This window comes from Pipistrellus kuhlii, unplaced genomic scaffold (genome assembly GCF_014108245.1).
Source record: "Pipistrellus kuhlii isolate mPipKuh1 unplaced genomic scaffold, mPipKuh1.p scaffold_m20_p_132, whole genome shotgun sequence".
Lineage (NCBI taxonomy): Eukaryota > Metazoa > Chordata > Mammalia > Chiroptera > Vespertilionidae > Pipistrellus > Pipistrellus kuhlii.
This window is the reverse complement of record NW_023425441.1, coordinates 298,473-312,952: the sequence shown is the minus strand read 5'-3', so window position 1 is coordinate 312,952 and position 14,480 is coordinate 298,473. Positions and strand designations below refer to the sequence as shown.

Below are 14,480 nucleotides of genomic sequence, written 5' to 3'. Positions count from 1 at the left end.
GAATGACAGCACCCTGGCCAGTCTCAGCACCTGCAGGACAGCCACTCCTGGGATCAAACATTGGGGGCACTCAGATTGAGGAGCTGAAGGACAGCTGTCCCCCTGGGGGGAGGCCCCTGCCCCGTGCCCAGGACCTCAGGTGTCCTGGGTGAGCCAAGCGCTGGTGGAGCCGGGCACAGGGCAGGTGCTGCAGGTTGGAGTCCGCTTTGCTGTGACTTCTCACCTCACTTCGGGCATTGGCCGCTGGCGTGTAAGGAAGCCCCTGTGAACTCCCCAGGTCACAGCATGTGCTCGTTCGGAGGACATGGGGCACCCTGCGGTCACTGGGCGGGTTGACCAAGGCCGGACCACGGAGCAGGCCGGAATGGGGCTGTGGACAGGTGCCCCGCAGCCTGGGGCTCCTGAGCGGTCCACTCAACCTGGACCCCAGCCCCAGCCCTCACTGCCCATCCGCCCGGCGACAGGAAGCCCCCAGCCCTCACTGCCCATCCGCCCGGCCACCGGAAGCCCCCAGCCCTCACTGCCCATCCGCCCGGCGACAAGAAGCCCCCAGCCCTCACTGCCCATCCGCCCGGCGACAGGAAGCCCCCAGCCCTCACTGCCCATCAGCCCGGCCACAGGAAGCCCCAGAGGCGCCTGGCTGGTGCTGGGCCTGGCAGCTGCTCGCTCCCACGGCCCCTTTATTTGCAAAGTCGTACAGAGAGACACCTCGGGGCCACGTTCCCTAACGGGCAGCAAGGAACCGCACTCCCCTTGTTGACACAGCGGGGGGGGGGGGGGGGGGGACGACACACAGCTTGGAGGAAGGGGGACAGATGCAGAGGAACAGAGACATGGACAGGTCGGGGCTCCTGGTGGTTCTCGGGGCCCCTGCACCACTTCCTGGAGCTCATCTAGTGGAGGTTTGGGGCCTGTCCTCGCACTCAGCCCCACCTGCTGGCTGGCAGCTCACCCGAGCCTGTGGGTCACAGAGCCCCACTCCAGGCACCAGCCCCACGGTGGGGGAGGCCACAGCCACGGTGTGCCCAGGGGGGGGTCAGGGCAGTGAAAAGGGGCTGCTGCCCACGCACCTTATATACGCACCGGGCCTGCCCTGCCCGTGTGGAATGTGAGGACGGGGCTCCGCCCCAGCACCGGCCAGCAGGAGGCCCTCGCCCACCCCAGCCCTGGGCAGGGTCCAGGGAGAGCCGCTCTGCGGAGTACGTGGGCGTGGACCCCGAAGGCGCCAGCTGCCCCTTGGCACGTGCTCAGAGGCCCAGGGGACGAGGCCGTCTCCCGGTGGGTGGATCCTTTGGCAGCGAAGCTGGGTGGCCGGCAGGGCAGTCTATGCGCAGTAGGTGTCGGCCTTCACCACCTGGCAGTACATGGTCATCGCGAAAGTCAGGCCCAAGATCTGCGGGGACACGGGGGTCGGGGTGCTGAGCAGAGCCACATCCTGCCTGCGGGCACCCGGCCCCTCCTCAGGATGCCCCCCACCCTTGGCAATTTAGGTCCATCACCACCACCCTCAGCCCTGCAGGCACAGCCCGCCTCTCGCTGGCATGCCCAGCCTGGGCTCTTCAGGGCGGCTGCATCATGGGTCAGCGGCCCCCTCCCCACCCACTGGGCCCCAGCACCCTGTCCCTTGCCCATTCATCCAACTGTAATCGTGTTCATCCGCTCTGGCTTCGAACCCAGGGACGATGGCTGCCCTGATGGCCAAGGTGACTGATATGGCTTAGCCCCCAGGATGCAGTCACTCGGGTTCCTTGGCGCCAGAGGTCAGGGAGCAGGGCCCCCAGCTGGACCTGCCATCAGCCCGCTGGGCAGGGGCTGCAAGAACAGGGCTGGGAGTGCCCAGGATCCTCACAGGTGTCCAGGCTGCGCCTCACCCACTTCGCTCATGCAGGGTCCCTCCACCCCCACGGACCCCACCTCTGCCTGGGGACGGGGCTCCCCGGGGCCTCAGTGCGGGAGCTGCCACCCTCCGTACCTGCACCAGCGCCGTGCACAGCCCGAAGACGCCCACGGCCAGCAGGTTCTCCTGGAGCCACATCTTCACCGTCTCATAGCAGGGCTGGAGGAAGGGGGGTGTCAGCAGGGCCGGAAGAAGGGCGGGGTTCCCAGGGCACACTGCTGTGAGGCCGGCCCTCTACCCCCAGGTCCTGGGGCCAAACCAGCAGACGGGCGGGGCGGGCGCCGGCTCACCGCCTTCCACCAGGTGCCAGGTGCGTGCAGCCCGCAGCTCTCGCTGAACTCCAGGCAGCAGGAGTCCGGCACGCGCGTGGCATTGTAGACCTCGAACCAGTCCGTGTAGTTGGAGACACCGCAGCAACGGAACTGCGGGAGGCACCAGCGGACCTCGCTGAGGGCCCCACCACACACCCAGCACCCCCGGGTCCAGCACCCCACAGGCCCTCACGCCCTCAGCCATGCCCCTCACGTCGGTCTGGATGATGCTCCAGGCGTTGGTGAGCCCCACGTTGCCCGGGGTGCCGTACAGGTGCAGGCCCTTCTTCAGATCTCGCTGCGCATACCTGTCGATCTACAGGGCTGTGTGGTCAGCAGAGCCTGCCCTCCCTGGAGTCCCCCCAGCGCCCAGGCCCTAGCTCTCCCCTCTCCGCCCCTGGGTGCTGAGCACCGGGTGAGTCAGACACAGCAGCCCGCTCAGCTGGATGTAGATGCACAGACTCCAGCTGGGTGTGCCTCCCCGCCCCCCAAGCACACTCAGCCACCACATTGGCTGCGGGCTTGAGGCTTCTACTCCCCACCCCTGTGAGGAGCAGACCGGGCCCCGCCCCCCAGGGCTCCAGGAAGGACGGGGAAGTGCTCCCCACAGAGTGGGGTCTGCCCAGGCGGCGGGAGCCACCGAGGGCCTCGCGCAGGCAGGCAGTCCCGGTCACACCCGGAACAAACGCGTAGCAGGCCCGGCCTAATGTGAGCAGGCGGTTAAGGGAACAAGTGGGAGATGGCCCACAGGGAGCGGGCGTCTGAGGGGCGACTCGTCCTGGGGCCCCCAGAAGCCGGTGCCGAGGGGCTGACCTTGTCGGTGTAGGCGGAGAAGAGGACGGCGACGGTGACCTCCAGCAGGAGCACCAGCAGCAGCAGCACGAAGAACTGCAGGGGTGAGGGGGGCTCAGCACCCGGCCCTCCCGCCAGCCGCCTGGCCTGCAGCGACCCTGTCCTGGGCGGCCACGCCCTCCGAGTTCTCTGCGGTCAGGGTCACGCATCCCGCCCAAGTCCACCTCCAAGGCCCGGAGCATCTCCAGAGGGCCCCAGGGCGAAGGGGGGGGGGCAGGGGCTGGGGTCCCGAAGGACAGTCCTGGGAAACAGGCCTGTCACGCATGTGACGGTGGGCACGTGTCCTGAGTCGGGAGGCCCCTGCCTCAGAGCAGCCCACAGCCCAGGAGGTGGCGCCATGAGTGGGAGCCTGCGCCCACGCCCTCCCCGCACAGGCCCCGCCCCCCGCACAGGCCCCGCCCCCGCACTCACGGTGAGCAGCAGGCACTTGTTCTCCTTGATGGCCCCAATGCAGCCCACGAAGCCGATGGCCATGATGAAGGTGCCGGTGACGATGAGCAGGTTGGCGGCCGACAGGGACGGGAAGGAGGAGGACAGGGTGGCGAAGTTCCCCTGCGTGGCAGCCAGCCAGATGCCCACCCCCAGGATGCCGCATCCTCCCAGCTGGCGGGGGCAGGCGAGAGGGGTGGTGAGGCGGCAGCGGGGCGTCCAGGCGAGCCCTGCCCCTCGAGGGCCCCTCCCTCCCGGTCTCGTCCCGACACCCCGACCCAGGCCCACACCAGGCGTGGCCACCGGGGTTGGTGGGGGCGCTGGTCTGCGGACACTCGCTATCATGAACGGGGGCCCCAGAGCACCCCCAACCCCACCGTCCAAGAAGCGTCCCCTCCGCCCAGAACACAGCCTGCACCTCACCCCCCACCGGACTGGAGCAGCCCAGGGAGCCCACCTTCGGGCCCCAGACGCCATAGAGCAGGGGTGTCGAACTCAATCAGAGAAGGGGCCAAAATCTAAAATCCAGCCTAAATCGCGGGCCGAATGGTTTACTGAACAGTCATAAACTGTCATTGTGATGGAAACGCAGCGGAGTGCAGTGATGACAGCGCGGTGCGGGCCACATTGCAAGGCCTGGCGGGACGGATTTGGCCCGCGGGCCTTGTGTTTGACACATGTGCCATAGAGGGAACCCTTCGCGCTTGCTCTTCCTGTATCCTGGCTTCCCGCTGGGTGGGCCGCCCACAGCACCCACAGGCCCGGAGTGCAGGACGCCCGGGGCGGAGCCTGCTCCTGCCCTCGCTGCCTCCTCCCTCACCACGGCAGCTCTTACCGGATTTTGTAATTGCTCATTACAAAAAACAATTAAAACAGAGGAAGAAGGGGGAGCGGCGAGGCGCCCAGGGCTGGCCAAGGGGCTGTGGCTCCAGCCCTCCCTCAGACAATGAGCCTTGGGCTCTGGGTCGGCTCAGGGTGAAACGGAGGCTGTGTCCCGGGGTGCAGGCAGCCCCACAAATGCTGGCAGCACTTGGGGACCGACGGCTGATGGCCTGGGAAGGCGAGGACTGGATAGTCATGGGACCCTGAGCCCCCCCGCCCAGGGCCCAGGAGCATCCTGCCAGTCTGGGCTCGGCCCCCATGGGCTTGGCCTCAGGGCAGCCCCGGGCACAACTACCCCTCAGATGCGCCCCTGCTCACCCCGGACAGCGGGGCCACCAAGAGCCACATCACCCACAAAGCTCCCACGCCCAACAGCCAGGCTGGTACCCATCTCCCAGACAGTGAGCCGAGGTCCGGCCTCCAGTGTGACAGGGACCCACAGCTCAGAGCCCTGTCTGAGCCCCTCCCCCACAGTCAGCCTGGCCACGGCCGGGCGTGGGGCGTGGGGGCGGCAGCTGCGCTGTCTCCATCACTGTCTCCATCCCACGTGGTGCATTAAGCCAGCTGCCAGCAGGAAACCACAATTACCGGGGGGCGGTGAGCTCTGCCCAGGCTCCCATGGCATCTGGAGTCCCTCTGGGCAGTCCCGGCTGTGCCCCTCCCAGGCAGGTGGGGGCTGCAGCGGCCAAAGGGCAGGATGTGCCAGGGCCCCGTGCTTCTAGGCAGCGAGTTGGGGGACAGGGTGCAGAGGCTGACCAGCCCAGCACTGCCCGGCCGGCCTGGGGGTTCCCAGAGGCCCCCTGTGTGACCAGCGCCTTCGGCACACGGGCCCCTGAGGAAGCGGGACTGTGACGGGCCACGGAGCCCGGGCCAGGGGAGGCTGCCCGGATGGACACATCACCCGGTGTCTGCCACACACACTCAGCAGCTGGTTCCTCACACTCCGCACACCCAGGCACAGGCACGCACGCACACACACACACACACCCCCGGACCATCCTCACCGCAGAGCCAGCACGGCCCTGGCCCCTCACCAGCTCACAGCTCTGGGCCGCAGGCTGAGCCCGGTGGGGGAGGCTGCCTCTTGGGCCGGTCCCTGACCTGGAGGCGCTGAGCTGTTATTTAAAACCAGCTGCCTGCCCGCCCGCGGCCTCCAGGCTGGGGATGGCTCTGCCGGCGGGAAACGAGAGCACGCTGCTCGGAGGGGAAGCTGCCGGGCGGCACAGGAAGGGACGGCAGGAAGGGGCCGTCCGGGGTCGGGGGCCAGGAGGGGTGGCCCCACAGCCAGCCTGGGGGGCGTTTCCTTAGTGAACACCGGGAAATGCCCGGGCCTCGGCCCGAGATGGAGGAGAGACCCTGACACACGCCATCCACACGGGGACCCAGGCCCGGGCACCCTCATGGCTCCCAACACGCGGCCCTGCGCCCGGCCCCGGCCCCTCCACATCAAGCACATTCACACAGAACAGGCGCCAACACTGCACGCCTGTGCTTAATAAAATTACCTATAATTTCGGAATGTTTCTGCGTCTGCAGCTTTTAAAACATTTTGGCAGGAAAATTACAGCCTCCGAGTGCAGGAGAAAAATGGGCCCCATTACATCCAGACACAGAACATCACAGGAGGAGGACACACCAGCCGGCTCCCGAGGCCAGAGCACCCAGCCCTCCCCGGGCAGGCTGGCTGGACGGCGAAGCTGGGGACCCAGGGCGCCACCCTGCTTACCAGTGTCCACCCGCACCTCCCCAGCCGCTTGCCCACTGCCTGGGACACGGCGGGGCCCACTCCCCAGCTCGACGGAAACCCAGCGGGGCCACGGCAGACCCTAACCACACGACAGCCTGGGAGGGGGGATCCAGCCTCGGCCCCCGGAGCCTCCCTGCCTCTCAGCACCCTGCCCTCACCTGCCCCCGCTGCGACCCGCCTGCCTGCCTGCTGCTGTGTTCCTGGTCTCGCACTTTCCACCGGCCTGGGCACGGCTGGTGATGCCATCACCTGCAGCCCAGGGCCGGGTGGGTACCAGCAGGCCCTGTGCTGACAGCTCTCTGGCCACACGGCTCAGGGTGGCAGATGGCCGGGCAGCAGGCCATGTCCTTGGAATGGGGTGGAGGGCTAGGGGCCAAGCCTGTGCCCAGAAGCCCCTCCCTGGCAGCCGACACAGCCTCAGCATGGGGGCTGGCATGGCGGAGGGCACCATCTACATGCAGGTCATTCTACAAGCAGTTCAAGAATGTCAACATCAGTCCTAACCGGTGTGGCTCAGTGGCTGGAGCGTCAGCCTGCGGACCGAAGAGTACCAGGTTCGATTCCGGTCAAGGGCATGCACCTGGGTTGCGGGCACATCCCCAGTAGGGAGTGTGCAAGAGGCAGCTGGTCGATGTTTCTAACTCTCTAACCCTCTCCCTTCCTCTCTGTAAAAAAATCAATAAAATACATTAAAAAAAGAAAAAAGAATGCCAACACTTGCCCACCGGCTGCGAGTCAGGCCTGCAGCTGCCGCGGTGGGCCGGGGGGGCTGAGCGGAGGGTGGGGTTCCCCCCCGGGGCTGTTACCGGCCTGGCGAGCCCGAGCTGCTGGAGAAGCTCCGGGGGCCTCGCAGGCGAAGGCCCCGGCTGGGGACCCCGAGCTCCCCGCGCACAGGCCCCGTGAGGCTCCCCTCTCCTCGCAGGCAGGTGTCCCGTGGCTGTGGGCAGCTGGGTGAGAAGCAGGGACCTGGCCACGGCCCCCCCCAGGCCCCAACCCACAGGCCCACCCTGGCAACACCTGTGGCTGCCAGCTCTGGTCCCCTCTGCAGCCATCAGCCCTACCCATGCCGGTGGCCCTGCAGCTGTCGGCTCGGAGCTCCAGCCGCACCCACCGCTCCGCGGGCTCCGGGCCTGGCCCCCCTCGCCCAGGAGCCCCTGGCAGAGAACAAACGCTTAGGGCGACCGACCCTCCGAAAAGCAGGCATCTTAGGCAAGAGCCGCCTTGGGTCACACCTCACATTTGACCCCAGGCTAGCTGCCCCTCCCAGTGACCCCTCACGCCCCCCAAAGTGGGAGAGAGAAAAGCCGGGGCCCAGGATGGAGGGAGGTGCAGAATGGTAGCCCTGGGTCCCTAGGCATCTGTCCTCCACCGGACCACATGCAAATGAGCATGCAAATGCAGCCTCCCTCGGTCCAGCCCAGGGAGGAGAGCCACGCCCCTTGCTCCCAGTGGTGAAGGGCTTTGGCCCAGGAATTAATGAAGGAAGCGGAGTGACCTTGACTTCCTCTCCAGCAGCCTCCCGCCCAGCCTGCGGGTCGGAGGCCTGGCCGGGCATCTCCGACCTGGGCAGGTGTGACCCTGGCTCCGCCACAGCCACGCCCTGCGGCCGGGGTCCCAGCCTGGGTCCGGAGGCAACTGTCCCCGTCCCGGGGAGGGGCCCCCCGACAGACACGGCACCTCCCGTCTCCGCAGAAGTTCTGGAAGCCGCCCAGCCTGCTGGAGGAGAGGCAGCAGGCGGGACGCCCCTCCGGTCCCACAGCCCACTGTCCCAGCCGGCACCACCCACAGCGCGCACCCTCTCCCTTCCCCCGCTTCTCCAGAGACGGGGTACTTCACCCTACAGCCCCTCATAAGCTGGGGTCCCTGGGACTGGGACTGGTAGGTGGGTCCACTTGATGGGGGCGGGGGGAGGAGTAAAGAACTCAGGCTGCGGGCGGAGGGAAGCAGAGCGGAGCACCAGCCCAGCACACAGCCCAGCGGACCCGGGCATCTCCCGCGGGGCACCCCTGGGGAAGAGGACCCGCCCAGCTCCCAGGGTGGAGGCCCGGCCGGCCCCCTGCCCCGCGCGGGCACCCGCCCCAGCGGCCGGTCCGGCCAAGCAGCGCCCCGGGGACCTCGCATCTCCATCCCGCCCCTCGGCCGGCGCGGGTCTCCCTGGCCCCGGCCCGGCCCGGCCACTCACCCAGAAGAGCAGGTTGAAGGCGAACATGAGGTACTTGACGGCCTGCAGGCAGCCGCGCGCCATGCCGCAGCGCTTGAGCTCTAGGAGGAAGATGAAGGACAGGTCCAGGTACAGCACCACGTACCGGGCGCCCTTGGGCGGCGGGCGCGGGGCCGCCTGCGGGCCGAACGGGCCGCCGTCGCCGTAGAGGCCGCTGCAGCGGCGGAACGGGCCGCCCGGCCGCTTGCCCTCCGGCGACGGGCTGCGCCGGTACGTGGACTCGTCGGTGCTGGAGCGGCGCATCCCGGCGGCCCGAGCTCAGCGCCCCGCGCCCGCCGCCGCCGCGCGCCGCATCCCGCCGCCGCCGCGCCTCCCGCCCCCCGGGCCCCCGGAGCCCCGGCCCCGCGGTGCAGCCCGAGCCCGCGCAGACCCGCGGGTCCGGACCCGGCCCGCCCGCCCGCCCGCAGCCCGCGCCCGCGCCCGGCCCGAAGCCCCGCCCCGCGCCGCGCCCCCCGCCCCGCGCCGACCCTCCTCCCTCCCTCCCTCCCTCCCTCCCTCCGGCCCCGCCGCCGGCCAATCCCGCCGGCGACGACCCGCCCCCGCCCCGCCCCGGCCCCCGCCCCGCCTCCGCCCCCGCGCCGACCCTCCTCCCTCCCACCCTCCTCCATCCCTCCCTCAGGCCCAGCCGCTGGCAAACCCGCCCGCCGCCGCCCGGAGCCCCTCCCTGGGAGGATGGAGCTGGGGGGAGGACGGAGCGGGGGGGGAGGACGGAGCTGGGGGGGAGGACGGAGCTGGGGGGAGGACGGAGCTGGGGGGAGGACGGAGCTGGGGGGAGGACGGAGCTGGGGGGGAGGACGGAGCTGGGGGGGGAGGACGGAGCTGGGGGGGAGGACGGAGCTGGGGGGGATGGAGCTGGGGGGGAGGACGGAGCTGGGGGGGAGGACGGAGCTGGGGGGGACGGAGCTGGGGGGGAGGACGGAGCTGGGGGGGGCGGAGCTGGGGGGGAGGACGGAGCTGGGGGGAGGACGGAGCTGGGGGGGGAGGACGGAGCTGGGGGGGAGGACGGAGCTGGGGGGGAGGACGGAGCTGGGGGGGAGGACGGAGCTGGGGGAGGATGGAGCTGGGGGGGAGGACGGAGCTGGGGGGGATGGAGCTGGGGGGGAGGATGGAGCTGGGGGGGAGGACGGAGCTGGGGGGGGCGTCCTGGGTGCTGGGGGGGGAAGGGGGGTCACTCTGCAAGGCAGGTCTGAGAAGTTTTCAGACTTAAAGAGAGGGCCAGAGCCCTGGTTGTGTTGCTCAGTGGTTAGAGCATCAGCCCATGGTCACTGTTCAATTCCTTCAATTACCCATCAGGGCATGTAGCTCGGTTGCAGGTTCAATCCCCCACCGGACTAGTGCATGTGTGGGAGGCAGCCAGTCGATGTGTCTCTCTCACATCGATGTCTCTCTCTTTCCACCCCCCCTCCCTTTCACTCTCTCTAAAAATCAATGGGAAAATACCCTCCGATGAGGATTAACACATAAAATGAGGATAAATAAGAAGTGCCCGGCCCACCTGGCTCAGTGGTTGAGCACCGACCTATGACCCGGGAGGTTGCGGTTCGACCCCCAGTGAGGGTGACGGCTGGGGACCCAGAGGCAGGCCCACTCCAGGCCCAGTGACCAGCCCGCCCGCCCCGCACCCCGCTCCTCTCCCAGCCAGACCTGCCTCTGCTGCCTCGGGCCACTCGGAGCCCCGCTGGTGTGACCTTCACCACCGCCTTTGGAAATTCGTGGTGATTTTTGAACCCAGGGCCCAACTTCCACTTGCACCAGCCCCGGCTGGAAGTCCGAGCCCGGGACCGTCCACACACACTGGGCTGGACCCGAACCAGGTCCCAGACACCCAGTGACTTACACCCCCAAACATGCACCCACGCCCCTTGTACTGAAGGTGCTGGCCAGAGGTGGGTGAGGATGGGGGCCCGGCTCCAGGGCAGGGCCTCTGAGGACAACGAAGGGTTCCGGGGCCAAGGCTGGGCAGGGCAGTGGTGGGCAGGGCTCCCCTGGGCCCCCCTCCATGCCTGCATTATGTTGGGGCTTAGGCATCTGCATTGAGCCCAGCACCCCGGATGCCCTCAGTCCCATCTCCCTCAGCCAGTGCTGCCTCGGCGTCCCCCAAAACTCCCGCCACCCCCATTGCCATCGCCCAAACCTGTGCCATCACTCCAGGTGAGCAGGTGAGTCTGAGCTGAAACCGGGAGACCCGACCCAGCACCAGGGTCAGTAGGGGTGTGGACACAGGTCGGGGGCTGGGATCCTGTCCCCCAAGTCCAGCCCCTTCCTGAAGCAGGTGGGGCTCCGGCAGAGCACCCTGGGGAGGCAGCATCGGCTGGCACGGCCCCAGGCCCAGGCCCAGGTGAAGCCAGGAGGCAGCCAGACCTGTCCCCTCAGCCCGGCCAGCAGTGACGTACCTGGGCTTGCCCCGGGAGCCAGGCGGTGTCAGGGCCCTAGGCCGGCAGGCACGGGTCAGCAGGGCCACGGCAGGCGGCGGGAGCTCTGCGGAGGGAAGACGGCAGGGTGAGGCTGTGCCTCTGGGGGGGTAGGGCCCGGGCGTGTGAGCGACTCAGGCCAGGGCCCCTCCGGGCTCTGCCCAAGGCTCCAGGTCCCAGACACCCAGTGACTTACACCCCCAAAGGAAACAGCCGGGAAACAGCAGCCCGCCTCAGATGGAGGCCCGGGCGGAGGGACAGACAGGCGATTGGCTGGGTGGCCCCCGAGCCCGCGGAGGGCCTGGCCGCCCACGGCCCAGCAGGGCGGCCAGCCCGGGGCGGAGGCAGCGGCAGCTCTGAGGAGCCGGAGGCCCGGCCAACACAAACAGGCCTGCGGTGGCCCCTCCTGCTGCTGCTTCAGCCACAGGGCCCAGCGCCCACCCAGCCCCGGGGGAGGGGCACGCAGGCACCAGGCTGGCACCCATCCGCTCGCAGGACCCAGGCGGGCTGTCGCCCTGACCCAAACCAGGGCCCCAGGGGCTGGGAGACACCTGCTCCCAGGAGGGTCCTGCTGGGCGGAGCCTCCGGTCTCCTCCTGCGCCCCCCAGGCCAGCCGGAGCTCAGGGCCTGCTCCACCCTCCTCCTCTTCCTCCTCCTCCTCCTCCTCCTCCTCCTCCTCCTCCTCCGCCTCCTCCTCCTCCCCCGCTATTCCTCCACTGGAGGCTACGGGGAGCTAGAGGTGGAGGGGGCACCGTTAGGACCCTGGGGAGGGGTGCCTGCCCACTTCCAAGGCCCCGGAGCACCGGCTTCAGATGCCCAGTGTATGCCCACCCGCCTCCGTGAAGGCCTGCACCCCTGGACCCACCCCCCACAGGGAGCCCACATCCGGCAGAGGCACCCGGCGGGGCCGGCAGGCAGGGACCTTCTCAAAGGCTGTTGCCAGCTGTGCCCAGTAGGTCATGAGGTCAGGGCCACTCCAGGCTCCAGCACCCCTGCCACACCACACCCACAACCCGGGGCTGGTGTGGGTGCAGAGGTGGGCGCCCCGCTGACTCTGGGGAGGAGCCCACACCTGAATGTTCATGGACCCTGCCCGCCCCACCCCTTCCCCCCACCCCCGTGCATCCAGGGTGAGCACACACCGGAGCCACTGGCCAAGCCCCAGCCCACGTCCACACAGCCACGCTCAGGCCCTCCAGCCCCACAGCTCTGGTTCCCCAAGGGGAAACTGAGGCTGTGACCCAGGGCCAGTGGGCGGGGCCTGTCTCCAGGACAACGCTCAAGGCCAGAGACTCAGCAGTGAAAACTTCAATCTTGGATTTCCCCTTCTCCCCTGCCCGCCCTCAAGTGACCCGTGCTGGCGGGAAGCACAGCTCATGAGTTCCAAACCATGTGAGCACAGCTCCCCACTCTGGGACAGGACACCCCGTACCTCACCCTCTGGTCCTCCCCAGAAGCCCGGCCATATCTGTGCTGACATCCACAGGGGGTCACCACCGGCCCCCAGGACCCGGCAGGCGGGCAGAGTCCCCCACATCCCCACCAGTGCCGGGGCCCCGTGGCTCCTCCTCCCTGGCCACTCTGAAGAGCCTGGCTCTCTCCTCAGCTTTCTCCCCAGTGCACGCTCACCCGTGCACACACACACACACACACACACACGCGCGCGCGCGCGCGCACACTCAGGACCAAGGCGGGGGTGGTGTGGGTGAGGGGGCGTCAGGGCTGACCTCTGAGGCTCCCCGGGCTCCTGTGGTCCAGCCTGGGCAGAGCTGAGCCGGGAGGACTGCGAACCCCAAGTGCCCCGAGGGGCGTCTGCGCACGGGCGCTGGGGCAATGCAGCCGGGCCGGGCAGCCGCTCCGCTCCCCATGGCCTCTCCTGGGAAATCAGGGAGCCGGAGGGAGGCAGCTCGGCGAGAGGATGCTGCCACCGCCCCCAAATCTGCATCCGGCTCTCAGAATTCCAGGAATGTCAACTTGGCTCCGTGCGATCCGGGCGGAGACTCGCTCCCCTCACTCCCAGTAAACAAAGGCTCCCTCCGCCGCGCACTGGCGGGCAGGCCTGGCCCCTCCCCCAGGAGGCCTTCTGCCCCCACCCCCTCCCCATGGGCCACCCGCGGGCACCCCCCTGCCCTCCTGGGCTCCCTCTCACCTCCACCACTTCTGGCAGCTTCTGTGGCTGAGCCTGGGTCTGACCCCAGGCCACCGTGACTCAAGGCCCCAGAGCCTGCCCATCTGGCCAGGGACAGGATGTACGTCCAGTCGGTGGGAGGGGGGTTGAGGGGTGTCAGGGGAGGGAAGTTGCTTTGGCTCGTGGCTCTGCACGTGGCAGGATGGGGGATGGCAAATGCCATTGGGGAAGCGGCCACGGGTCCAGGCAAAGGTGGAGGCACAAACTCTGGGGGGGGGGGGGCAGCAGGTCTGGCCAGCTCTACCCGGGACCCAGAGGACCCTCCACCTCCCTGACCCCCCAACTAAGGTCAGAGATGACAATTAGCTGACACCTGGGACCCAACACAGGCCCGGATGTCTGTCCCAGGCCAGGGAGCCGCACACAGCCTGTCACGGGGGCCCCCAAGCCCAGTGCTCGCCTCCTGCAGGGAGACCCAGCCGCAGCCCAGGATCCTGGGGCTCACCCCACCCCATGTCTGGACACACACTCTCCTCCCTGTAACCCCTCCACCGCTCCTGCCCCATCACCTCTGGCTCCACCACCTACCCGGGCCCAGCCCAAACCTGCCTCCTGGAGCTACCCCGCAGGTAAAACCTCCAGGCCCTGCCCAGGGGTTCCCTTTGCCAGGATCCGTCCTTGTTCACACACTCAGGCTCACCCCTGTGAAACCCCCGTGTTCTTCAAGGTTCAACCCGAAAGTCGCCTCTTCCACGACGCCCTCCCTGACCACCCTCTCCGCCCCGCTCCCGTCCTCCCGAGCGAGGTCCGCCGCCCTGAGATCGCGGGACGCAGCACAGCCTGCCCGGGGCGGGTGCAGACGCATCAGCCCCTCGCCCGCAGCCCCTTCCCGGGAAGAAGGGCGGAGGGACGCGGCGAAGCGATGGACACCGCGCAGGCGGGGAGGAGCCGCCGGCGGGCGCGCCACGGACGGATCGTCCCCGCCGAGCCCCCCGCCGTCGGCTTCCGGTAACTACCTGGCCGGGGCCGGGCCGGGGCCGTGCGGGCGGGCGGGCGGCACCCCAGGAGACCCCAGAACTCAGCCTCAGAGACCCCCGGGCACGGGCAGGGGCTGCGGGCGGGGACCCTTTCGGGGCCGGGCCCGGAGCGGCGGCGGGAAGACCCGCCCGTGGCCGCGCCCAGACCCCCGCCCCCGCGGGGTCGCCCCGCCACTTGTTGCTGCGGCGCGGCTCGGGCTAAGCCTGGGCTCGGAGTCCTCGCCGGTCCGGGGCCCGGCCCGGCTCTGGCCCGGCTCCGGCGCCGCGGGCGGGACCTCGGCCGCACCCCCGCGGGCGGGCGCTGTACCTGCTCCGCCGTCCGCCGCCGCGCCGCTCTCAGTCGTGCGAACACGAGAAACGCGAACCGCGCCGCCGAGCCCTTGCGGCCGCGCCCGGACGCCGTAGTCCGGGACGTACCAAAGCCCGGACGGGGGGCGACCCCCGCTCCCGCCGCGGCCGCGGGCCGCCTGGGACCACCCCGCGCGCGCGCGAAGGAAGCTCGTCGCACCGGGAAGTGCAGGTCCGCGGCGCCGGGGCCCGCAGGACGGGAAGGGGCCGCCGGGCC

The 14,480-nt window shown here is 69.3% G+C and overlaps 1 protein-coding gene across 5 annotated transcripts; it reads right to left on the bottom strand.

Moving 5' to 3' along the window:
• Positions 1-639: 639 nt before the first annotated feature.
• TSPAN4 (tetraspanin 4) lies at positions 640-14,329 on the bottom strand. 5 transcript variants are annotated; one of them, XM_045581072.1, is made up of 9 exons: positions 14,223-14,329; positions 10,733-10,817; positions 8,301-8,380; positions 3,472-3,663; positions 3,022-3,096; positions 2,423-2,524; positions 2,188-2,319; positions 1,973-2,056; positions 640-1,393 (listed from the first exon to the last, which is right to left on the bottom strand). In XM_045581072.1, the coding sequence occupies exons 3-9, from the start codon at positions 8,361-8,363 to the stop codon at positions 1,325-1,327; spliced, it is 717 nt and encodes a 238-aa protein (XP_045437028.1). In that variant the 5' UTR covers positions 8,364-8,380; positions 10,733-10,817; positions 14,223-14,329; the 3' UTR covers positions 640-1,324. The 5 variants fall into 5 exon arrangements, with proteins under 5 accessions (XP_045437028.1, XP_045437030.1, XP_045437027.1 ...); XM_045581074.1 differs by lacking the exon at positions 14,223-14,329 and adding an exon at positions 13,895-14,025; XM_045581071.1 differs by lacking the exon at positions 14,223-14,329 and adding an exon at positions 12,900-13,014.
• Positions 14,330-14,480: the final 151 nt, after the last annotated feature.

Excerpts from the sequence above, each read along its gene's own strand:
- TSPAN4 (XM_036436245.2), bottom strand. The coding sequence starts at position 8,582 with ATGCGCCGCTCCAGCACCGACGAGTCCACGTACCGGCGCAGCCCGTCG. Across the intron at positions 2,057-2,187 it reads CTGGCACCTGGTGGAAGGCG|CCCTGCTATGAGACGGTGAA; the intron begins GTGAGCCGGCGC and ends CCCTTCCTCCAG. Across the intron at positions 1,394-1,972 it reads TGTGCACGGCGCTGGTGCAG|ATCTTGGGCCTGACTTTCGC; the intron begins GTACGGAGGGTG and ends GTGTCCCCGCAG.